Source organism: Puma concolor, chromosome D4, assembly GCF_028749965.1.
Source record: "Puma concolor isolate L17-30 chromosome D4, mPumCon1.1.hap2, whole genome shotgun sequence".
NCBI classification, from domain to species: domain Eukaryota; kingdom Metazoa; phylum Chordata; class Mammalia; order Carnivora; family Felidae; genus Puma; species Puma concolor.
In genome coordinates this window covers 90,145,890-90,170,546 of record NC_141679.1, presented here as the reverse complement: position 1 = coordinate 90,170,546, position 24,657 = coordinate 90,145,890, and the positions used below count along the sequence as shown (strand labels likewise).

Here is a 24,657-nt window from a genome sequence, read left to right as displayed (position 1 = left end):
ACAGACGGGGGGTGGGGGTGGAGCGCGAGGATCACGGGGTTCCTCCCTGTTGTGGGCAGACCTGCACCTGTGACACGCAGCCCCCCGGGATGGCGGCAGGCCCTCCTGCTGCCTTCACCTGCTTCCTCACGTTCAGGAAGCTTCGAGTCTATCTTTAAGTTTCTGAGAAGCGTGCCACAGAACGTGTGGCGAGCAAGTCACGTATTTCGGGAGCATTGAGCAGCCCGCCTGGACGCCGTGGCTGTCCCGGTGTGTTCGACGGGAACCCACAGCGTGAGGGACTTTGTCCCGGACGGTCTGGTTCCCACACAACGTGTGACCGAAACATAGGTTTGGAGAGGGAGCGTTTCCCCTTTTTACGTGTTACACGTGCGAGTGTTTTGTTTCGTTATTTATTCTACCGTTAGTTGTGACCTAGTGACGGAGTCTCGTGCCCCGCAGTGGGGTGCGACCCGGTCTGGCACGCACGGATGTAGGAGCCACGGAGGGCTCTCCTTCCTCCTGGCCTGTGCGCCAAGGGCAGAGTCGAGGAACGAGCCCTGAGAACAAGCTTTCGTTAGCCAGCCTCGGCCGCAGGGGACGGGCCCCGCTCCCCCGGCCCGAGCCCCGTCCCCGGCCCTGCGGGTTGGGACAGGAGGCAGGCTGGTGCCCGCCGTGTCCACACACGGTCCTACTCGGGGTCAGGCCTCCCCGCTTGCAGGAGCCACCTGGGCCCCGCGTGCTCTGCGGACAGGCCTTCCCGAGTCGGGCGCACCGTCCAAAGGCAGCCCGTCTCCCTGCACACACCTAGAGTCCGCGGCCGCACAGACGATGCCCGGGCTCCATGTTGTCCTGCTTTGTCTTCCCCTCCCCAGTGGCCCCGTTCCTGTAAAAGCGACGCTTTGCCGTTGCCACCGGCTAAACCGCACGGGCACTTCTGGTTTCCTCCTAGCGAGTACTGTGTGTAGTGACACGGATGGGACCTCAGTTGGGCTTGGCCGAGCTCCGTGGCTGCTCTCTGAGGTGTGTGTGACAGTCTTGTCCAGGTTATTTTCTCCCCTTCTGGAGAGAGAATCAATAAATAACACCAGTTACCAATACCAATTTGTCCCTTTTTTAATTCTACACGGAAGGCAGGTTCAGGACATGGATCCGTGGGGCTGGAATACACGTCACGTGCTGCGGGGGGCTGAGAGTCGGCGGCAGTGAGGGTCCTCACTGCAGTGGCCAGAATCCCACCTCTGCTTCTTCAAAGGCTTATCACCCGGTAGCTTGTGTGACACCACCGTGTTCGGAGCGCGTCCTCGAGACCTCACCGGGGGCAGGTCCAGCGGGCGCTCGGGAGAGCGACCGGGGCCTTGGCTGGCGCGACCCTCGCTCCCTTCCTGTTTCTCCTCCAGCGTGAGTCCCACACTAGCCTGGTTCGGGAGGTTCTTGGGCGTTAGTGGACCCAGAAGGCCGCGTTCTTTAACGCCTGGAACAAAGAAACTTTGTTGCTCAAAATGAACTTTGCTTATCTGAGGACTGTTTGAAAAATGAAAGCGCAGTAGCCCGGCCAGCCGGCCAGGCTTAGGGCTACCCTGTCACAAGAACACCCCCATAAAAGTTCTGCCTCGCCCCGGCCCCGGCCCAGACCTTCACTGTGTCTGTGTCCTGCTAGTATTTGCGAATCAAAATGTCCCAGCTGTCCTTCCAGCGAAGGGCCTTCAGTTCGCTGGGGGAGAGTGACTTGTCCCCGTAGGTGAGCGGGCGCAGCGTGTTGAACACGTGACAGGCACAGGAGTACCACGCCACAAGCAGGGCGCTGAAGAGGCTCCTCAGGAGCTGGGTCCTGCGGGCACCAGGGCAGGGCACGGGCATGAGGGACCCTGTCACCCTCCTCACGCCCTGCCTGATGTGCCGAAAGTGACCCTCGTGCACCTTCCCGAATCTTCCATCTACACCCACGATCCCACAGTAGCGTCCCCACATCCAGCGTCGTCGTACCACAGCCCTCCCGAGAGGCTCTGCGGCCCCTGACCACCCCGGATCCCGAGTCCATGCCCTTTGGTCCGGCTTCCAGAACTCGGGTTTGCACATCTCTCTGCTGTAGCTCTGTGCACCGGGCAGCCCCGCCACGGGGGTCCTTCCCCGTCTCCCACGCCCGCACCTCCTCTCCCAGCCAGCCCCAGCTTCCTCCCCTGGCGTCCCTGCTGTGACCTTAGCCCGTCCCACGCCACACTGAAGCCGTCACTCCGGGGCCCCGGGGAGGGCCTGCACCTGCACAGGTGGTCACTAATGTGCTGCAAGACCACGGGGAGCAGAAGGATCTGGAAGGTGAGCGCCGGCAGGTAGTGGTACAGGAAGAGCGTCTTCTCCATCAGGAAGAAGGGGACGTAGTTCACCGCCCAGCCGCCGGCACACAGAGCCCCCGCCAGCACCCAGCGCAGCCAGGAATCTGGGGCGGGAAGGTCACCCTGAGCCAGCGCTGCTGACTCAGGCCTCACCCGCAAAGGCCCTGTGGGTCCCCGGAGCTGCCTGCCTCATCTTTCAGGGTGCCCACTCGCTCCTCCCCCACCTCCTGACCCTTCCCGTGACCTCTGGGGAAAGAGCGGACTGTGTCCTGTGTCGTAAGAACTTTCCAGTGGCTTCCTGCGGGGTCCTCACCATCCCGACCCTCTGAGCCACACCAGCCCCCGGGGTGGGTGGGGGGGCAGGCCCAGCTGGTCCCCACGGTCCCTGGCTTGTCCGGGATCACCACCAAGTGGGTCAGCCTCCCGTAAGAGCCGTAAGGGGCTGTGTTTGTGCGCCCGGCCGGCCCGCTGGGTCAAGAGTCAGCGGGAAGAGTGGAGACGGGCCACGCGGCTCCCGAGGCCTTTGTGGCCCCGCCCTGCCCCAGGTCCTTACAGCTCTTCGTCTCAAGATGGTTTACAGTGGTTTCTATTACTGTAAAGCACCCCTGCCCGAGAGATCGCCTGCTGGCCACTCTGTGCCATCCAGCCATGCCGAGCATGCAGGCACTCAGGCTGTCACGTCCTGAGGTCACAGCAAGCACTGCCTGGTACCCACACTTCCCCGGAGAAGCCTCTGGCACAACTGGGGAAGTCAACCGCAACATTTTGTCTCTAGGGAGACAAAAATTGATTTAAGTTCCTTCTATGCAGAAAATCGTCTAAGGTGCAGGATCCTGGTGAGGCCGGGCTGTCACCGCAAGTGCTGTGAATGCCCGTCAGAAACAAGCTGCACATTCGGGGCACCTGGGGGGCTCAGTCGGTTAAGCGTCTGACCGGCTCAGGGCACAATCTCGCGACTCACAAGCTCATGAGTTCGAGCCCGGCGCTTGGAGGCTGGAGCCTGCTTCGGATTCTGTGTCTCCCTCTCTCCCTGCCCCTCTGCTGCCCACGCTCTCTTTTTTTAATGTTTGCTTTCGAGAAAGAGACAAAAAGAAAGAAACCGGCCGCACTAACCCTCAGGGAGGTCACAGATCTTTCTTCGGCGTCTAAGCAGGTACCAGAAGAAGAGCAGAGTGTAGACCACAGTGGCGAGGCTGGCCGAAGCCCAGATCACGACGTTCCCGAGCAGGTGGATCTGAGCCTGTGAGCACACAGGGACACACCGTCGGCCATCGACCGCCCAGAGGGATAAACCCTCAATGACGCTCGCCTGCCTGCCGGCCTTCAGCCCAAACGCTGGCGCAGGCTGGGACCCCACTGCCGATGGACGTGCCTATTCCCAATGAGTCTCCCTCTGGAAAAGTGCTAAGCTCCTTGATCTGGTAGGCAGAAACCCAGCCGGGCGCGGCCGGCACTCTTACATTAACAAGGGCCAACCCAGAGCCACAAAGGGCCAAGGACCCTGCTTCCCGGTAAGTGATGGCTCGTCCCCCGCTCCGGCGGGAACGAGAGAGGTGAGCGTTTTGAGCATGAAAATTTGGGGAGTATCTGCTGGCAACCGACTGGGCGCCAGCTCCAGGGCCGTTGGTCCTACTGGGACAAGAGGGACGATACACGTGGAAACAGCACTGGCGGGCTCGGCCGCTCATGCTCCACGGAAAATACAGCTTTTGTCAGGAAAGGGGAACAGCGTTGCTCCCCCCAGAGCAGTAAAACCTGGTTCCCGTCAACGTGCAGACGCGTAGGACCTTACTCGTCACGTGAGGGAGGGAGCACCCTCCTGGCAGGAGCACTGACCCTGTGCTGCCGACTCGTGTAGGGAAAAAGCCCATCGTGGGCTTCCGTGCGGCGGAAGGCCCTGGAGGAAGCCAGGCTGGGTAGGACGCGGTGGCTGCCCTCAACGCCACGGGAGTCTCAAGGGACGACCGTGACGGCCGCCAGCGCGAGCACCCACTTACGCTGGTCCTGGGATGTAGCCAGTAAGCGATGCTGGTGTCCAGTGTGACCCAGTCCAGTGGCGACGAGCTGTACTTGTGCTCCGAGCCGTCGCTCTTGGCCGTCAGCATCCTCCACTGCAACAAGGCCACAGGCTTGAGGCGGGCGGACAGCCAGACGCCTCACCGCGCAGGGACCTGTCCCGGTCACGGGGGCATCCCGCTTCCCCTGAGACGCGGCCCCAGAGCTTCAGCCACCCTGTCTGCAGACGAGAGAACTGAACTTGGTGCTGAGAACGCTTTTAGAGACGGGACCCCGACTTTCTGCTTCTGACCTCTCTCGGGCCCCATCGTGTTGACCGTGGCACACGATGACCTGACCCGGGGGGGCTCAGCGTGTACCACGCTGCTGGCTGGGCTCTGACTACTCCTGCCCCTGACATCACAGGCCCCCCGGGCTGACGGTGGGGCACTGGCCACTTCCGGAGACAGAGGAGCCCGCCCCACTGAGCCAGGCCCCAGGCTGACGCCGGGGAGGGAGCCGCTCTCCGGGGCGCGGTGCCGTATGGCCGGGAGCCCGCTCCCCCACGCACGGCCACGGTGCGCCCACCCACCCGCCCCCACCGCGTCACCTGCAGCTCCAGGAACCTGGCCAGGAAGCTCAGGTTCCTGTGAACGTCCATCTGCGTGGGCGAGTGCAATTCCACTTCTCTCTCCTTCTGCTCCTGGCCTGACAGACACACCGGACCCAGAAGAACGTGAGCGGAAGGTCGGGGAGCCCGCAACACAGCCGTCGGCGTGGTGAAAAGCGGGCCTCCCCCTCCTCAGACCGCCCACAGCGGCTGCGTCTAACCGTGTCACTCCGCTCGGCTCTCCCCCCCGCAATGGGACGGCACCCACCAAATCTAGATCTTTCCAGTCAGGCAGCTCAGCTCATACTGCCTTCCGGCAACACTTCCGAGTGACGGCTTTGGTTGCTCACGGCTCGGCTGAGCGGGGAGCAGCGTGGACGGTGCGTCCAGCCCCTGCCGGAACCAGAGCCCGCGGGGCCAGCGTCCTGGTAAAGGGGCGGCGACGGGTGGCCAGCGGGCCAGGCCGGACTCACTTTTGCCGTAGCGGTGCTCCTCCACGTTCCACACGGTGCTCTCGTGGTAGCCCCGCGACAGCTTCTCCCCGACGACCTCCAGCTGCCGGAACCCCCAGTCCGGGAGGTGTGCCCCACTCAGCTGGCAAAACCGAGGGAGGCGGGGCGTGACTGGGAGGCTCAAGGCCCCGGCTCGGGCCCGCCGCCCCCGCCACCCGGTCACTTTGTCTGCAGCCCCCAAGGGCGACAGCCTCTCCCCCGTGGGGCCGTCACGGTGGGATCCAGTGGTGAGAAGTTATAAAGTCCTCCCTTGTCAGTGGGCAGGAAACACGGCGAGGACCCTGGCCAGATGCGCTGCCCGCTAGGAGCCCGTTCGGCCCGAAGGATCCGTAAACCGATTTCACGAGCCCCCCGCCCAGACGGGCGAGCCAGACGCGGCGCCCTCTCACCTTCAGGACCGCGGAGGTGTTCACGTGCACCAGGCGGACCTCGGACAAGATGGTCTTCCAAACCCCCGCGTCGGAGTCTCTGTTTACGATGTCCTGTGAAAGCAGACCCCGTCCGTTGTCTCGTTCTGTCCCCCACTTCCTTCCACGGAACGTGAGGACCGGTCACCAGACGACACTGCCCCAGGCCGGCACGAGGGGCCAAGCTCCGGGAAGCTAAGAGGATGGAGGCCCTGACCTCGCTGCGGACACCCAAGCACAGGTGCCGGTGCCGCGGGTCCGGGGCACACACCGCCCTCCCGCAGAGTTGAGGGACCTCCGAGCGCTGCCTTCTCTGGCAAGTGCACACGTGGTCCCCGACAGGTCCTTGGAAGGGACTCCCCAGAATGCATGACAGAAACACGAACGTCACAAGAGCACTGGCCTTGTCATATCTTATCGCAGCCTCAAGAAGACCCCGTGAGGCCTGTGCTGCCGGTGAGAACCAGAGGGCCTGGGGGGCCCAGTGGGCACGGCGAGGAGGCCTGGCCGAGGAGCACGGCCTATGCCAGCCATCTTCCGGCCCTGTCCCAGCTCTGTGAGCTCCCGTGGGAAGTGTGGGTGCGTGGGGCTGAAGGTGCTACCGGCAGGGGCAGGGGAAGGGAGGGGGAGGAGGGGGAGGAGGGGGAAGAGGAGGAAAAGAATCAGCGACAGCAGGACGGCAGAAAGGGCGGTGGGTAGGACCCTCAGTAGAGATTCCAGGCTGGGCTGGGCGCGGAGTGTGTGTGTCCAGCGGGGACATCTGGGCGGGGGCAGGGGGAGACGAGCAGACTGCAGGCAGACAGCTGCCCACGGAGACGCAAAGCGGGAGACACAGCGTGCACACGAGCACCAACAGCAGCCTCGCAGCCCTGGCTTTGCCGGGACGGCCTGCGAGGGCACCGCACCCCGTGGGATGTGCCGGTCACGCCTGCGGGAACCAGAAGTGGGGCGAGGAGGCTGGTGTTCGGCGGGCAGCTGCTGCCGCCGCGAGGAAAGCCCGCCTCTCATTAGGGAGGGCCCCCCAGCGGGTCACCACGCTCAAGGGACTGTAGTGGTGTTTGCGAGCACGTCCTTAACTCCTGCGGGCTCAAGGACCCAGCCACGGAACACTTTCCTCCTGCCTTCTTTGCTGGACGCGCGTGCAGCCCCGGAGAGTGACTCTGTGGGGACGGCACGTGCCCCTGGAGGCTCCAAGGAAGGGTGACCACAGCGCCCGCCGCCTCAGCGAAGGGCCACCCCAAGGAACCGCCCGACTGAAGGGCCAAGCAGCCCCTGGGGAAACTCTGTGGGGGGGGGGGGGCACTGGTTAACATCAGGCTCCCCTGGTCAAGGGAGGGGGGCCGAGGCCCCCGACCCCATGTGTTCAGTGACCTGGAGGCTGAACAAGCAACCAAGTCAGAGGGAACCTTCACCTGGAGGCCCATGCGAACCATACAGCCAGCGTGGAGCACTGACCCACCGTTCCGTAACCTCGTCACTGCCTCAGGGGAAGTCTCTGTCCCCAAGGAAAACACCTATGACCTTATGACTAAAAATCACTAATTTTACATTGAAATCAGAATTGGTTTTTTTTGTTTTTTTTTTTTGAGATTTTATTTTTCAGTCGAGAGAACAAGGAGGAGAGAGAATCTTAAGCATGCCCCACACACTGTGCAGAGCCCGATGCGGGGCTGGATCCCATGACTCTGGGATCATGACCTGAGCTGAAATCCAGAGTTGGATGCTTAATCGACTGAGCCACCCTCCAGATTTTCAAGTCATCTCTACACCCAACGTGGGGCTCGAACTCAGGACCCTGAGATCAAGAGTCACCCGCTCCGCCGAGGGAGCCCCTGGGCGCCCCTGAATCGGAACCGCTCCAAACGGCGGTTCTGAATGGTCACGTTACAAGGATGCGGTACTGACGGCCATTAAGCCCCGTTTCCGGCGGGGACTCACCAGTCTCCAGAGGTTCTGAGAAGGCATGGAGATGTTGTAGTCGACGTAGCAGGATACCTCCTGCGAGTGGGGGCTCAGGGGCGCCGCGACGTCGTGCCTGGAGAAGGAAACAGGCTTGCGGAGGGACTGCCTCAGGCTGCTCCGAAAAGGCGTTCACGAGGTCTTCGAGGGTCCCCGAGGACGCACCACCCTGGGGCTTGCTGATAAACGTGACACGGAAAAGGCAGCCGCCTGCCACAGTCACACCTCTGGGGGAAAGGACACGTGACGAGGGGTCTGACAGAGGCGTCGTGTCGCTGGACAAGCGCCCACGATCCCCCAGAGGCACGACAACATGCATCCGGCAGCTCCCGGACAGCCAGGCCTCAGAAACGTCTGGGCCACGAAGAGCACTGTTGGGGGACAAGGTGCCCTCGGTGCCGGCGACCTCCAATGTCCAGAAACACCCACCACCCTCGTTCACTGTGTCCTACTGTGCGCTGGGCACTATGGAGCAGCTGGGGACCCCACCGGGAACGCAGTACATCTCACACCCTGCAGAAGGCAGACCTTCACACATACGGACGAGAGAGTGCCAGGCTTGTAGGCACCACCGATAAAACCAAAGTAGCAGGGAAAGTGCCCGGGAAACGCTCTGAGGAGGTGACATTTCAGTGGACACGTGGACACAGCAGGCCATGGGGGCGTGGGTCCAAGAACTTTCCAGGCCGATGGAGCAAGCGTCAAGGCCCCAGGGGTGCAGCACTTGGTCGTGTGGGGACAGCAGAGGCCAGGGTGACTGCAGGGAAGGTGACCAGGGGGCCTGCAGCCAGGAGAAGTGGGGACGTTGAGTGTCAGGGCCACACCATGGAATCCACTGGAGTGCTTCTGGCCAAAAGGCCAGCACTGTGTTCACAGGGCGCCGCTGTCAGGGGTGGGGGGAGAGAGGCAGAGGTCGGGGCACCGGCCCCAACAGCACAGGGATCAGGCCTGGCCTGGGCCGCAGTGAGAACGCGGACGGGAAGAAGTGGTCTTATCTGAGGAGAGGAAGGGAACACAGAGAAGGACCCAGGGGGCGGCTCAGCAACTGACTCCTTCCAGAGAGAAGCAGGCCGGAGGCTGGGAACCTGCTGTACCCCAAAGCCAAGGTCTGCGGTGTGGCCTCCGGGGGGAGGCCGGGACCCGAGGCACAATTCACGCGTCCTGGAGAGCCATGAGATGACCCACGAAGCCGGGTGGAGGAAGAGACGGGGCCCGGGCCCATCGATGTGCGGACAGCTCGGGTCAGGTGAGGTGAGGGCTGAGAACCCACACGTAAGGACCTTTCCCAGCCCCACTGGGCCCGCGTTTGAATCCTTCTCGAATTCACGTTTGCTTCAAGCAACCGGACTTCACTTCATCCTGTGCGGGAAGCAACTCCCGTGCTCGCGCCAAACTTGTCTTTCGAAGCTCTGGGGCCTCCCGGGCTCGCATTGCTCCTTCGCGCCCACCGAGTGCAGGGTCCCGCGCGGGGCCGCCCCAGGGGAGGCAGACGCGGCTTCGCCGAACGGAGAGCCCGAGGGGGACCGAGGGGGCCGAGCAGGGACACTCACTCACGTGTTGAGGAAGCGCGTGGTCATGCCGTGCACCAGCTGCACCACGTCTCCATGCCGCACGGGCCTCGGAGGGTTGCTCACCACCAGCTGGTGCCTGCGGGGACAGAGGGCTGGCTGGGACCGAGCTCGGGCCCCCGCAGAAGCACCGCGCCCACCGGGCGGCAAGGGCTCCACATTCTCCCACCGGCGGAAATCTGTACCTTATGGGAGGTGAATTCGTAAAAAACAAAACACACAAGTCTGGTTAACTCTTTCCTGAGACCTCAGGCCACTTTCCAAGCTTCCTGTAGTGACCCCGCTCGCCATCACCACTCTCTGGTTGCTCTGTGTTTCTCTACAAACAGCGGAGTGGCAGACACACCTGCACCCGCCCAGAAATCGCTCAAACGGATGGAATCTGTTTTCCGGCAAGCCCTCGATGAAAGCGTACTAAGGGCCCGTCGGGTCGGCACCGTGCGTGTGGTCAAACAGTCAGACGTGGCCGCTGGCCTCACGTCACTGCAGTAAATGGGGAACACAGCCGCCGAGAGAGCAAGCTAAGCAGCAGCCAACGGTTGTGCCACGACGGACACAGGGAAGCCATCGGGCCACCCACAGGGAGGAGGGCGGTCCAGGCCGCCTCCCAGAGGAGCCAGCTGAGTAGGACTGTTCCGGCCAGAGGGGCAGCACGCGTGGAGCCTGCCTCGCTCCAGAAACGCAGGGCCGAGGGCAGAGGTCTGGATTGCACTGGACGGGCAACAGCACAGCCTGGCTGACGGAGTGGACTGGGAGGGGGGACAGGGGGGTCCTCCGTCTGGGAGGCCTGAGCAGGTGAATGCCCGGGGAAGGTGGGGTGGATGGTGACAGAGGAGCGTTTGGGATGCACCTGCACAGAACCCAGGGGTGGGACAGAGAGCGGCCAGTTCACGGAGGAAGGATCTACCCCCCCACTGCGGCTCATCAGCACGGAGTGGCTCTCGGAGCTCCGAGGGAGGAGGTGCACACGGCGAGGAGCCCAGGAGCCGAGCCCTGTCCTGGAGGCCCAGCACCTGCACGCACCTCCCAGGGTCCTTTACGATCCACCAGTTGTTGACGTCTTTGAAGGGGTAACAGGTCACCTGCTGCTGGTGCGAGCTGCCTCGGCCGTTCTCGTATCTGTGAAGGAACCAACACAGAAACGCGTCTGCCAGCGGGCGGCAAGCAGCCTCCTCTCCAGGTCCCTGAGAATGTCACCTAGCAGGGTGCGGGGCCGCGGGGGGGGGGGGGGGGGGGAGGGGGGAGGACGAATGTCTAAGTCTAAGCGGGGCTGGAAGACTCCGGCAGGAGGCTGTGTCCAGCGTGGAGGGCGCACACCTGACACGGCAGAGCCCGGGCCCCCTGCTCCTCAAGTCCCTCTGTTTTATACACAGAAATGACAACGTTTATTGATAATCAGACTCTCAGAGCCCAAAGTCTTTCTGTCTCGTGTATTTCTTTCCTTTTTCCTTTTTTCCACGCTGTGGAGCCTAACGCGGGGCTTGAACTCATGACCCTGAGATCAAGAGTCAGACGCTTAACCCAGGCGCCCCCCATAAACTTCATTTACAGTGAAAGCTGGTAACAGCCGAAGTGTGAAACAAACCAAACGTGTTGCAATGTTCGAGTTACAACGGCCACTTTCCTTACATCATGGGGTAGGTGCTCTGGTGGGAATGAAGCCAGCAGGGCACGGGTTTGCCAAAAACGTTCTTCAGAGTGACCTGGGAACCATAGGCCACCTCCAGGGGCTGGCCCTGCGTGATCCGAGCCAGCCCTCCCTAAGACAAAAGCGAAAAGGGGGCAAGTGAGAAAGGGGGGGCCGATCTCACCAGCCTCACTGATGGCCACACCACCATGGGGGGGGGGGACATATTCACAGTAGTGGCCGTTGTTATCACGTCACATAACTGTGATGACAGGGGACGTAACCGTAATGTCACGTTAGGTAATCGCTAACACAGCTGCTGAGGACTGGATGCTGGCTCTGGGGCCAGGCGCTCACCTACCCTTCCACAACACCCCTAAGATCCAACAGCATCTTCGGAGAAGGGCAACCCTGTCCATTCAAAAGGTGAGAAAAGTAGGAACGGGATGAGCTGACAGATTTGTGCAAACACCCAGACCAGCACTCAGGAGCGGGTCCGTCTGACTCCTGTCTCCTGTCCTAACCGCCCAGACTGGCACATTTCACTATCGCCGCAAAGTCAGTATGAACGAACGCCAGAGTCGAGCTCGTCCTCGGAAGCATTTGCAGCTGCCCGGAGTTTACAGGACGTCATGAGGTCCCGGGGCAGGTCACACTGAAGAGCTAACCCCTTCGTGCAATAGCTCACCGTCACCATGTGCAGGATTAATTTAGAAATACTAAGGCGGATTCCTCTTGACTTGGTTTTCCCCTAAACACTCGACGTTTATATGAGAAAACTTTGAGTCCACCCCGTCCTCTTTTTTTAATGTTTTTATTTATTTTTGAGACAGAGAAAGACAGAGCATGAATGGCGGAGGGGCAGAGAGAGAGGGAGACACAGAATCGGAAGCAGGCTCCAGGCTCCGAGCCGTCAGCACAGAACCCGACGCGGGGCTCGAACCCACGATCCGCGAGATCATGACCTGAGCCGAAGTCGGACGCTCAACCGACTGAGCCACCCAGGCGCCCTGCCCCTGTCCTCTTTCTAAGGGGGCCGCAACACCGCGTCTTACCTCCAAGCTGGCCTGGAAGGCACTGGACATGATTTGATCGTGGGGCCCAGAGCGATAGACCAGACTCAGGTGGACGTAAAAGAACAGCAAGTACATGGCGGCCGGGACGACCAACAGAGCTGCCGCGCGGGCCAGCAGGTGACAGAGCACAGAGACCTACACGGGAGGGGGACACGTCACGTCCTGCCCCACGCAAAGGCACGCAGGTCAGCAGCAGGGCTCGGGGCTCCACGCGGCTGCCCGTGGGGGGGCTCACCGAGGTCTGCCTTTTGAGAAGCCTTTTCCGCCAGCCGCTCCCGGCACAGCCCTCTGCCCCACCCCGGGACAGCCACACGCCCCGCTCTACTTTAGCGCCTACGTTTGACAGACTCCGGTCTCCTATCAGGTGCCAGGCGTGGACGCCAGCGACAGCGAGCACAAGCAGGTACGTGAAAACACCCACGTATTTGACGCTGAAAGGACACGATGAGAAGCCGTCGCGACGAGGCTCAGAAGCAGGAGGCCGCCAACGCCGCCTCAGACCCGTGGACCAAACTCACCCCACGGCACAGGAGCAGGCCACTCCGGTCAGCGTCAGCCAAAACCACCAGCTCGGAGAGAAAGGCCTGGGGTCAAAGAGGAAGAGCGAAGCTGGGGACGGGTCGCCAAAGACCACCCGAAGGCCAGAGAGGGCACGTTTCTCAGACCTCTCGGGGTCAGCTGGCTGTCCCCGAGCTTCAGGACGGGAAAAACGAACGCTCGTCTCCCAAATGTCGGCCCTGGCAAAATCTCTTTTTAGCCGGGACATCTCTGCAGTTACTTTAAAGTACGCAAAAATGAGAACGTATTTCTGGAGTCAGGAAGGAGCAAAGGGCCAGTCCAGGTGACAAAAGGTAGCCAGCGGGCGGCTCTCCGAAATGAAAAGGCATCAGACCGTCTCAGGTCAACAAACCACCCGAGCCCTTCTTTCTCTCGAACTAGGAAGGGCGTGTCACATCCTGCATACCTCTGTTTTTGGGAGTTGGAGAACTTCAGGTAGGACAGCACAGCCAACAGATTAAAGAATATTAACACGGACTCCAAAAGCATTAGCCTTGACTGGGTGATGAGAGCGTTCTCTGTTGCAAAGAGGACACACGTGTCGGTTGTGATGTAGTGAGGGCAGATGTACGAAGGTCGAAGCACCCACGGGAAGGGCCTGCCCTAAAAGTCACGGCACGTGGAGGTGGGAAGTTCGGGACTGGGGGGCCGGACGGGGCGTGGTCCAGAACCACAAAGGCAGGTTCTTAGGCGAGAATCATGCCCAGCAAGACCTGTGCAACCCTGGGCGAGTCGCCGAACCCTTCTGAGTCTCTATTTTTCCCATTTGCCCAAGGAATACCAACTTGGTGGGGCTGCCCGTTAGGACAGGACACTGGTTCAGGGCCCCCGTTAGAGGGGCCACTCACTCCACAAACCCCAGTCCTTTGTATTTTCTCACATAACTTCTCATCTTAGTTTTCAGTTGTCCATAAACCCGGGCCAGACTTGGCTGGAGGCGGAGGCACCACGGAGCACCCGGGAGCCCCGTCTGGGCAGCCCCACCCCCACACAGGACTGCGCAAGTCTGAACACACGGTCCCGCCACCCTGCAGCCTGGGAGTCAGGTGACGCCCAGAGTCAAATCTGGGCGAACCGGGCACACTTCCCTCCATCCTGGGAGCAGGAGACACCACAGGGGGCGGGGGGTGGGAGCACATCTGGGCGGCACGCTCACACATAACAAAGGCCAGTGCTCGGTTCTTCCCTGCGCGACCCCAAAGCAGGCCGAGGCCCGGTCTTACCGATGAGCATCAGCAGGGCAGCCCCCATGGCGGCACAGTGAGAAAAACCAAGCTCCGACAGGATCTGGTAGGCCATGGGGACCGACAGGGCCCCCGTGAGGGCGGGCAGCAGGCGCAGAGACCACACGGGCACGTTGCTGCTGTATTCTGAGAGAACAACCACACTCAGCTGAATGCACCACGCACACAGCTTCATATGCTGCAGCCGTGTTTTCCAACAGGGCATCGTGTTCACAGAACCGAAAATGCAAGTCTGCAAAACTAGGGGCCGTGTCAGGAACGCAGGTACAAGCTACAAATGAAAGCTCTGAAACAAGCCGCGCACTCAAAACCTAGCTCTCGTTACGCCTAAAAACGACGCCCGATGATTCTGGAATTGGTGCTTTACTCATTTACAAATTTACCTCACTTTCCCCCCAAAACATTGAGGCAATGTAGAAAATTTACACGTACAGAAAAGTGACTGTCGTCCGATGCCACGTATGCAACGTGCTACGTATGCCAAAAACTCAGGATGCGACAGTTACCACGACTAAACGCTAAGAGAGTTACCAGATCTTTCCAAAGTCTTCCGCTTAGACCGAACTTCCCATGCCCCGGACACGTCATAAACCACGCTTGTTAATCCCTATGAAAGCCACTCTCCCTCCATTGTGATACGTACACATCAGTATAAGGGCCATGAAGATGACTTTTACCTGCTCCGATTCTGTTCCACAAGAAGTTACCATCGAATCCTCCTAAATAACCTGAAACAGAAGACTGATCGGTAACTCAGCCATTCAGCAAACGGTTCTGGAGTTGCCAGACCGTGGCAGGGAACAAGGAAACAATGACAAATAATCAGAAATTTCACTTACAGGTCTTATTTCATTATTACTTTTCTTAATAAACTGCCACAATTTTATTCAGTTAGTTGTTTTTTTTTTAATTTTTCTTTTTTTTTTAGTGTTTATTTTTGAAAGAGAGTGAGTGGGAGAGGGGCAGAGAGAGAGAGAGAGAGAGAGAGGGAGGGAGAGAGAGAGAGAGACACACACACACACACAAAAACACAGAATCTGAAGCAGGCTCCAGGCTCCGAGCTGTCAGCACAGAGCCCAATGTGGGGCCTGAACCCACAAACCGCCCTCACTTAGAAGTCTTAAAAGGATACTTCTCTCGGTAACGAATCCTACCTCCCAGTGCCAGCAGCATGTGGCCAAATGGTGGTCCACTGCCATCCAAAAAGAAGATCCGCTTCATGTAAAAAGAGATGTACTGCCCATAATACACTTCATCGAAACTGAAAAGCAAACCCACGTGAGATTCAACCGGAAATCTTCAGCAAACAAAGGTGCAAGGGTAACCATATACCTGTTCCCGAACAATGTTAGAAAGTGCTCAGCTTGGGGCGCCTGGGTGGCGCAGTCGGTTAAGCGTCCGACTTCAGCCAGGTCACGATCTCACGGTCCGTGAGTTCGAGCCCCGCGTCGGGCTCTGGGCTGATGGCTCAGAGCCTGGAGCCTGTTTCCGATTCTGTGTCTCCCTCTCTCTCTGCCCCTCCCCCATTCATGCTCTGTCTCTCTCTGTCCCAAAAATAAATAAACGTTGAAAAAAAAAATTAAAAAAAAAAAAAAAGAAAGTGCTCAGCAAAGGTCAGAACTTTTGCCTCAACTGCACTCCGTCCCCAAATACGGAGACACGGGCACGGCATCATCCACCAGGACAGGAGGGAAAACGCACAGAAGAACAGCCACACATACTCTGCATGTTTGTCTAACACAGACTCTATTTACCCCCACTGTTCCCATTGAGGGACGTGCTAGCGGGCGGCCTATTGAAAAGCCACAGAGACCTGACGCTAATCCCCTCGTTCACCACCACTTGTGTGACAAAGGGTCCAGAATCACAGCTGGTAACCAAACGAAACAGGGGCAGGTGTGAAAGCAAAACACGCAGAAACCAACCGCAACAAATGTTTCAGTCAATCAGGGACATTCAATGACATTGTCAATATTGCTGTTAATTTCTTAGGCCTGCTAACGTTAATATGGTTTTTGTTCTTTAAGACTCGTCATCTTTTAGAACTAAACCGAATTACTTAACCATACTGTTTATGACTTGCTTAAAAAAATCCACCACGAGGGAGGGGTGGCTAGGAATTGAGAACTTGTTGAAGCTGGGTGATGAATACTGTTTGGAAGGGTCGTTATATCGTTCTCCCTACTTTTGTGTACGTTCAACGTTTTCGGCCACGAAAAGTTAAGCAGAAAGTACACAGGTATTAACCAGATAGTGGCTAGCACTGCGATAACAGCAGTCACGTCCCGTTATAATAAAAGATGCTCTTTTTAAAAAAAAAATTTTTTTAACGTTTATTTATTTTTGAGACAGAGAGAGACAGAGCATGAATGGGGGAGGGTCAGAGAGAGGGAGACACAGAATCTGAAACAGGCTCCAGGCTCTGAGCTGTCAGTACAGAGCCCAACACGGGGCTCGAACCCACGGACTGCGAGATCGTGACCTGAGCCGAAGTCGGACGCCTAACTGACCGAGCCACCCAGGCGCCCCAAAGGATGCTCTCTTAAGGTTAGTGACGACTCACTTCCGAATTCATCAATCCTCCTCCCTCCACCCTTGATTTTAAATGGTTACCTAAGCTGTGGCACCTGTTTCATGGGCCAGGTTTCACCTGCTAGAAAACTACCGGTCAAGTCGTGATAGGCAGACTCAGCAGGGGCCGTCCGGGGGACAAACCGCCCTCTCCTCTGCCAAAAGCACCTGTCGCCAGGAAGCCCAGAATTCCACTCTCCCACCTCTGCTGTTCAGAAAGGCACTTCCGGTCACCGGCGCATGAACAAACGACAACCCTTTCCGAATCCGCCCCCCCCCCCCCCCCCAACGGAGTTGTTTGGCTTACACCACAGCCCTTGGATAGGAGAGCTGCCACAGGCGGCTCAGTAACCCCATCGCAGTCAGAGCCACAACGTTCAAGTTGATGTCAGCCGTCACCACGACGGGGTGCTTCAAAAATCCCAACATCCTGTAGAAAAGCAAAAGCAGGTCCTCGAAAACACCCTAGAAAACAAGGGAAGAGATGACGTCAATACATAAGCGGCAAACCTGAAGGCCCCCAGACGCTAGAGAAAGGATCACAACTGCCCTGGCTCTCAGGCGGCGCTACGAAGAACCATACGCGTCGTGGGGTCATTGAGAGAAAATCGGGAGGGCACGAGCAGTCAACTAAGGTGAGGGTTTGGGAACCTCATGCCCGAATATTCACTCATTCAACGACGCACCCCACGAACACCAGCTGAGCACTTCTTGGAAAGGAGCTGCTTTCAGAAGCCCGCTCACCTCGGTGACCTCGACCTTCTGACCCTCAGAAGCCTCCTCGTCTGCCGCTAGCATCTCCGCTCCTCCCCTACCCGCCGCAGCACCATCACCTAGGCGCCCCCCTTCTCACCGTGGGGGTGCCTCTGCACCCAGGCGCCCCCGTTTCGTCCCCGAGGCGTCATCTTCCCTTGAGCGCCACTCGTCTTAAGGCTGCATCTACTGGACGCCCTCTTTGTCGCACCAAATAAAGCTGCACTCGGGGTCTGGCGGTCCCCCTCTCCGCAGAGATCTCATCTGCCCCAGGAGGCCCCTACTGCTCTTCCAGACATTTCCCCCCCCTCCCCCCCCCCCCATGGGCTGCACTGGTCCCGCGCCACCGTCTGCCCCAAAGGTTCCATTCGCCCGAGTACCCCTCCTTTTCCCAAGGCTGCACCTGCCGGGGCGCCCGCCTTTCTGCGCGCACTAGCCCTCGGTCCCGCCCCCCGTCGGCTACGACGCCGACGCCCCCGCCCCGGCTAGTCTTCAGGCCGCGTACGCGCGTCCCGCGCAGGCTCTCCCGGGTGCCGCCCTGGTCCCTGACGCCCCGAACGTACTCGCGTTTCGTCGAGTTCCCGCAACGCTGCTCCCGCATCCGGCCCCGCCTCGGATCTGCCGTGGGGTGGGGGGCTGACCGTTAGGGTTTCTCGCCGCGCGCGGGGGCGAGTCTGCTCGGCATGCGGCACCGCCCACGCGCCGCCTGCTCGGCGCTCGATTCGCCTTGCCTGCGGAGCCTTACGCGGGGGAAGCGCGCGTGCGTCCCGGGCCCGGGCGTCGCGCGTCGCGCGTGCGCACAGGCGCGGAGGTCCACCTCTGTGGTACGTCGTTAGCGGTCTGGGTGGGTGTTCTAAGATCGCCGTGCCCAGGGAACGCTCCGGTGTCTTTTTACAAAACAAGACAATAGGGCCTTGTCCGCGTGCCTCTCAGCGCGAGCAACCCGCGTGGGCGTGTCCGCCCCGAGCCCGCGGGTGAGCACGTGCGCCGGGAGGGCGGGCAGGGTCAGTGCGGCCGCTGCGCCCCACGGAACCCGTGCCGCCCGGGCCCCCGCACCTGCGGTCCCCGAACCCCGCGAGGAGCCTGCCCGAGCCTGCCCTGCAGGAGACACAGCGCCTTTGGCCAGGGAACGGCGGGGCCGGACGGTTAACCGACGGCGACACCACCGTTCTCCCCAGCCTCACTCTTCCTGGGCCTCTGGGGTATGTATGCTTTCATCTCGTGGACGGAAAGGGTGCTGCTGATTTGAAAACTGCAATTAAGGTTCTTGATCGTCTGCAAGAATTTTTATTTCCGGGAATGTTGGTCAACCCAGCATTAGAGAACATCGGTGAAGTGTGTGGTGATTGAGGCGCCTGGGGGGCTCAGACGGTTAAGCGGCCGACTCGAGTTCCGCCCTTGTCATGCCCCGCATTGGGCTCTGTGCTAACAACTTGGAACCTGCTTGAGTTTCTCTCCCTCTCTCTGTCCCTCCCCTGCTGGTGCACACACTCTGAAAAATAAATAACGAACTTAAAAAATGTGGTGGTTACTTCTGACAAGCAGGCTTCCCCCAAGGCTGTGTACACCGTGCAGGGACTCCCTGGGCCTGGAGAGGAGTGGGGCTGGCTCCTGGTGTAGTTCCCTATACTCCTGTCCCTGGGGGCAGTAAATCCAGGGAAAGGGTACGGATGCCAGAGCTGAGACAGCCCGTGCCCAGGTCCCAATTCAGAAGGAGTCATTTCTCATGGAAAGTGTCCAACCTGGGAGTAATTTGTAAGCTTCTTACATTAATTGGTGCCAGGCAGCTATGTTAACTACTACCGTTACTTCTTTGAATCCACACGACCCCATGAGGTGGGCACAGTTCAAAGTGTGCCTCTGGGGTGGGGAAGTGTCCTTCCCAGCTCCCAGTCTTGCAGTTGTAGGGTGTGGGGTGGGCAGCAGAACTGAGGATCACCGCTGGGACTCCGATCCAAGCCCTTGATCCTTCACTGCCCCCAGACGAAAGAACTCCTCTCTCCTACCCCAAAGCGCTGCACTCCTTTCTCCTCCCAGCAAAAGAAGGGGTCACCACCAATAAAACGTCAAATCAGGGATGCCTGGCTGGCTCAGAGGGTAGAGGATACAACCCTTGATCTCAGGGTCATGAGTTCAAGACCCACCTTCGGCATAGAGCTTACTTAAAAAAAAAAAAAAGTGACAAATGCTTGCTCCTCTGACCCACCCACTTCTCATGGGAGGCAGGGGGAGGGCGGAGGGCAGGCAGATGTCCTGCACACCTTTAATATCACACGGATAAAGGACGGAGATTGCTAATGCAAACCCATTTGGAAGATGCACCCCACCTACAGGTTTCGATCCCTTTCCTCCCCCACCTTGCTTTAAAGCATTTCAGCCAAGTCACTCTGGATTTCCTTAAGCACTCTGTAAAATCTCTAATTTTGTCAAATGACAGAAAATCGAGGGACACACAGCCTGAGAAAGCACATTCAGCTTTAGGGCTTTTTTTTTTTTAATTTTTTTTTTATTTAAATAAGGAGAATTCTTTCATATGGAAAGAGCTAGTACAATCACATATTTGAAAGGAGAAACAATAGGTACTGATCGGAGGGAAAGGGCAAAGGGTGAGTGCCACCATGGCCTGCTGAATCCATGATTCCGTTTCCCATCCAAGGCAAAAGCTTCCCAGAAAACGTATAAACAAGCTGCACATTACACCTTTAGCCATCGTCTGCCCTTTCAAATATCTGGTCTACATGAAAAGACAAAGAGAGGAAAGGCCAAAATAAAAACAAAAGGGAACAAAAACAAAACACAACCCTCTTAAGAACAACAACAAAAAACCCAAACCCTTTTACTACACAAGGCTTGAAGTCAAAAGCTTAAGAGTACAGTATCCCCTTTAAACAATGGAAGAAAGTCATCCACACAGAGCCTTAATAGAAATTTCCACTCTGAGGCTTCCTAACATGCTGAACACAGGGTCCTGGGGACACTGTCCCCCAGCCAGGGTGGGGAAATGGTGAACAGCAAGATCAGATGTGCCTGAAGATCACTAGCCAAATATGTGCTGGTGGTCCTGGAGGAGGGCGTGGCTAGGGGACAGTGTCAGACCCCAACACTGAGCCACCCTGTCCCAGGTGAGCTCTGTCTCAGGTCCATCTCATTTTCAAGCAGGATGAGCTGGCTTTCCGGAAGTCTGCGTTTCCCATTCATCACAAACCATGACAAAGCAGAGGCACTCTGTAGTGTCCTCGGTTGTCAAAGGCCATTTCCAACTGACCTTGTAACCCAGGCTTGCTCTGCAAGAAGTGCAAAGGGACAAATACAGATTTGAGGGGCAACATGCAGCCGCTTGGTGGAGGGAAACAGAACAGCAGGGAGGGGCTTTACCGGTTTGCCACACACTGCCTCGGTGGGCCGTCTCTGAACACGGCCGTGCAACCACGTGCACACCCTCAGCGTCCTTGGCTCTGAGCATCATTCACAAACCTCACCCACCATCCAGAAGGCAGATCCTGAAGACGGGAAGGCGAGGGCGTAGTTGGAGACCCGATGTCGACATTTAACAAAGATACCCCAATATCCCCAAGAAGTGGCTGGATGACCACAGCTTTGAACTCAACCAACCGATTTCTGAGTGTGTAGGTCCATCCTTTGTTTTCCCTCTTGAGGAACCCAGAGCCAGAAGTGTATGAATTCCAAGTTTGAAAACAAAAGTAAGGTGGATTAAAAAGGGGGAAGCAACAGTAAAGAAAACCAGACCAAATACAACTGGCAGAGAAGTTTTCAGTGGGTGCATGCCTCTTGGATACTCGACCCCACACTCTGAGACTTCGCCCTGTTCAGTAGTTGACGCTGGACGGACACTACCGCAGGGTCGCCTGTTGCCGAGCAACGGGCCGCACCATCAATGGCCAAGGCCAAGCTGCCAGCATCGGAAGGGAGGCAAAGGTGCGGTGAGAGAGCTCCGACCGCTCCCCTCCCCTCCGCTCCATCTCAGCAGCAGGAAAGCTAAGTGCTGGTCTTCGCCTGTTCCCACCAAAGGCCCCACGGCATCCTGGCAGAGGCCTCTGCGTGGATTTACACTCTGAGGATGAGGGTTTGAAACCAAAATAAGACCCTAAGCCCCATTAACCTTGAGCGTGGTTCTAAAACCACATGAAAGGAAGAGATATTGCACCTTAAACACCTCTGCACTATAAAACTGCATTTCATCAGACCAAGGAAGGGACGGGACGTCGGGCAGGCCTCAGGTCTGCCCTCTGCCCCGAGTCCAATTTAAAATCTGCATCTTAGTGGGAAAGAGACGGCAGCTCGGGCACACGGAGGTGGTGAATGCACTGAACTTCACATGCAATTTCCTGGCCTTTCCTGCACAGAATAATTCAGACATTATATATAAATAGAGCAGTGAAACATTTACTGGTTTTCACCTAGACCTACAACATCAATACATATAAATAAATTCTAGTGTTTTGTTGTTTTTTTTTTTTTTTATTGGGGAGGGGGAGGAGAGAAAATACAAGGGTAGAGAGAAGGGCTGGAGAACAGGTGACCTTGTTTTTATTTTTTCTCAAAACAGGGAGGACTGTCACCCTGCCGGCAGGTTTGCCCGCAGGGTACGTCTTGAGTGTGTAACGGCATCCACGACTGTTCTGTTGAATTTCAAAACGAGAAAACCTTTTTTTCCTTTTGACATACAACGTGCACCGGAATTAGGTGTGAGGGTGTGGCCGTGTTTCTAAGTGTACAGGTGAGCGAGGGTGGCTCCTGCGGGGGCAGGTGGTGGCAGAGGGGAGCTGTGGGCAGGGCGGCTGGTCACGGGGACAGCAGTCACACACTTGCAGGGGCGCACACGGGGGCGGTTGAGTGCGGGCAACTCCTCGAGTGAGCGGCCCTTCGAGGATGGACCTCAGAGTAAGCTAAGCTTCAGGCATGAAGGTGACCAGCTGGTAAGCAAGGTCTGAGGGTGGAGGCAGGAGGGGGAGCGCGGCAAGCTGCAGACTAAGCAGGGCAGCTTTCGGGAAAGCCGGCCCTCTCCGGGTGAGCCCCGCAGACGCCCGGCACCCTTGCGGGCAGGACATGCCCCCGCTTCCTTAGAGCAGGGAACGGGGACAGGGAGTCGCGTGCGCGGTTCCTGAGGCCCTGCCCTAAACATACAGCTCAGAGCCACAGAGTGTTACACGTCTGTGCTGGCACTCAGGGTGGACTCTGCGGGGCACGTCCCCACTCACCGGCTGCTTGTCCTCTGAGCCAGATCCTCCCAGGAGCTGCCAGCGGGCTGGCTGGTTAGATGCTCTGCAGAGCACGTGCATTACTTGACATTTCCCTTCCCCTCTCCCTGGAATGACAAAACCTGGGACGATTTCCTTCTAGTTCTTATTTTAAGAAGAAACAACAAAAAACCAGCATAAAATGGCTCACACAAACAGTTTGCCAGAGGCATCGCTGCAGACTTAAGAGGCTGTCGTCTTCCCCCGAGGCCGCCCCCAGGCTGCTGAGGGACAAGGGTCAGACCCTCAACCCTCCCTGCCCCGGGACCCTGCCCCAGTCGTCCGCAGAGACGGACACCCGCTGCCCAGCTCCGGTGCCTCTGTCCCAACAACCCGGGTCTGCCAGTGGGAGCCAAAAAAGAAAAAGAAAAAAGAAAGAAAGAGAAAAAAGAAAGGGATCCCTCCCAGCAGCCTTGCACGCCACACGCCTCTGCCGCAGACCCAGTCAGACAACCGTCCGTGCGCCCCTGTCCCCACGAGAAGGGGCCCCACGAGAAGGGGCCTCACGATCTCCGGGGACGAGCTGGGTGAAAGATGGCAGGACAGGAAGATCCAGACAAGAGACAGGCTCAGGAAGAAAAGAGGAGGGCATGTCATGGAAGGCTTCGAGAAGGGCGTGCGGGTCAAACAGCAGCCCCCAGGTGCTGGAGCGCCAGACGCGGAGGCGCCGGTCAGCTCGCACCGTCCGGGTCACACCGGAAAACGCCGGTGACTGTGTATCTCCGTGGTTTCCCTCAGGTGCCCAGGGGTCAGCATGTCCACCGGCCGTAGAAGGGTCCAGGACAGAGACTCTGTGTAATTCCTATGCTAAAATCATCATCAGCTTCACTGGGCTGTCCCTAGACTCCAGGGGTCCTCAGGCCAGGGGCGAGAATCCAACCGTGACACTGACCCACCTCCCCTGTCTCTCTCGCTGCTCCCAAGCAGGCAGCCGCCCCCGGCATGGCCCGGCACCGGTTCACCGACGGAGGAAGCGCGGGGGGTGGGGGGGCGCCCGCCTGCGTCAGGTGTTAAGGGATCGCAGCGACGGACCAGCGGAGCGGCAGACGCGGTTAAGGGCAGGACCGGAACAGGAGGAGGCGAGGGAGAGGATGGCAAAGTAGAAAAGTTCAGCTACGCAGACATAGCTTGTGTTTTTGTTTTTCTTTTCCTTCCGCCTTTGTAAAAACTTCAGCTGCTTTTTACAACAAAAAGCCTCCAACTACAACGGCCCTGCTGACAAACCACTGTGCCTGGGGCCGGGAAGGCTGGGGACCCGGCGGCGGAGCGGGGCGGGGTTGGGGGGGCGAGCTCATCTGTACTGCACGAAGGTGGGAGTCACTCCACAGTCACGGTGGAAAGGAGGTGGGGACGACGTGGGGTCGGGGTCGCTTGCTTGCTTGCTTGCTTGTTTCGTGTTAAAGCGAGCAGGTCGATGTCACGTATCCACGGGGGCAAGCCGGTTGGACGATGGAGCTCTCAGGAGTGGAGAAGAGAAGGGAGGTCTCTCAGTCCGGGCCAGGTGGTTGGACGGTGGATCTAGTGAGATGCCAAGGCCAAGCGGGGGCCCTGTCCTCAAGGCGGGGGGCGAGGCGTGGCCAAGCACCTTCAGGCCTTGCTCTCCTCCACTTTGACCGCCCGAGGCTTGATTGCTCCGGTTCTCTTCATCTGGGAGGCGGCCGAGGGGGCCTCCTGGAGTTTCACAGCTCCCAAGCTGGGTTTTTCATCCACTCGTTGTTTGGCCTTTGGACAGATGAATGGGGACAAAGACAGTCACCCTTCCGCAGAAACACCGGTCTGGATACACAGCCCCCACCGCCCCCTGACTGCTTCTGAGTCACAGAGGAAAGCCACCCTAAGAAGCCCATCCTTTGGTGGAAGGACCGGACTGAGAAGGAACTGGCGTGAGTAGGAAGGACACTGGCGTGAGAGGCTCTCTCCCCTCCCACGGGTGCTGAGGGCGGTGATTCGGAGAGGCAGGAAGAGGCTGGGTCCTCCGGGAAGCATTCTGTGATGCCCACAGGCCTCTGAAGGAGCACCACTTCCCAGGCCGACCCGAGAGACCTTTTCAAATCAGTGCCCCCCGTGGCCCAAGGGTAAAAAGCCCCCGAGCAGATCCAAGTGCACCCCATGAGTCGGAACTCCCGGATGTTTGCCGAGGGGCACGGGGCCACTAGGTGGACTTGGTCCTCCCCGATCTTGGACCTCCCCTGCCTCCCGCTCTGTGG

At 58.6% G+C, this 24,657-nt stretch overlaps 2 protein-coding genes and 1 long non-coding RNA gene across 12 annotated transcripts in view; 1 reads left to right on the top strand and 2 right to left on the bottom strand.

Annotated features, from left to right (window-relative positions):
- Window positions 1-73: 73 nt before the first annotated feature.
- On the top strand, window positions 74-1,079 carry LOC147575111 (uncharacterized). The gene is made up of 2 exons (XR_015243146.1): window positions 74-472; window positions 531-1,079. It is a non-coding gene; the product is annotated as an uncharacterized LOC147575111 (long non-coding RNA).
- On the bottom strand, window positions 1,071-17,926 carry POMT1 (protein O-mannosyltransferase 1). 4 transcript variants are annotated; one of them, XM_086684325.1, is made up of 21 exons: window positions 17,756-17,926; window positions 16,747-16,904; window positions 15,023-15,129; window positions 14,546-14,596; window positions 13,848-13,994; window positions 13,031-13,142; window positions 12,585-12,650; window positions 12,404-12,497; window positions 12,046-12,201; window positions 10,993-11,123; window positions 10,387-10,482; window positions 9,350-9,442; window positions 7,775-7,871; window positions 5,819-5,911; window positions 5,391-5,511; window positions 4,918-5,015; window positions 4,310-4,423; window positions 3,426-3,552; window positions 2,239-2,416; window positions 1,615-1,810; window positions 1,071-1,453 (listed from the first exon to the last, which is right to left on the bottom strand). In XM_086684325.1, the coding sequence occupies exons 2-20, from the start codon at window positions 16,866-16,868 to the stop codon at window positions 1,636-1,638; spliced, it is 2,178 nt and encodes a 725-aa protein (XP_086540451.1). In that variant the 5' UTR covers window positions 16,869-16,904; window positions 17,756-17,926; the 3' UTR covers window positions 1,071-1,453; window positions 1,615-1,635. The 4 variants fall into 4 exon arrangements, with proteins under 4 accessions (XP_086540451.1, XP_086540448.1, XP_086540449.1 ...); XM_086684322.1 differs by having other exon boundaries at window positions 16,747-16,869; window positions 17,756-17,917; XM_086684323.1 differs by having other exon boundaries at window positions 1,621-1,810; window positions 16,747-16,869; window positions 17,756-17,917.
- Window positions 17,927-22,542: 4,616 nt separating this feature from the next.
- Window positions 22,543-24,657, bottom strand: part of PRRC2B (proline rich coiled-coil 2B) — an 88,810-nt gene continuing 86,695 nt past the window's right edge. For all 7 annotated transcript variants that reach the window (XM_086684313.1, XM_086684317.1, XM_086684314.1 and 4 more), the window contains one exon: window positions 22,543-24,172. In XM_086684313.1, the coding sequence (XP_086540439.1) occupies window positions 24,038-24,172 (135 nt within the window). In that variant the 3' untranslated portion in view covers window positions 22,543-24,037. The remainder of the gene's footprint in view (window positions 24,173-24,657) is intronic.

Bases quoted from the DNA above. Each gene is read 5' to 3' on its own strand.
- POMT1 (XM_086684322.1), bottom strand. From the start codon at position 17,793: ATGCGGGAGCAGCGTTGCGGGAACTCGACGAAACGCGA. The intron at 16,870-17,755 runs GTACGTTCGGGG...GCTTTTCTACAG, and splicing joins GGGAACTCGACGAAACGCGA to GATGTTGGGATTTTTGAAGC. The intron at 12,651-13,030 runs GTATGCAGGATG...CTTTGACCCCAG, and splicing joins TCCAACTCCCAAAAACAGAG to GCCTTTCTCTCCGAGCTGGT.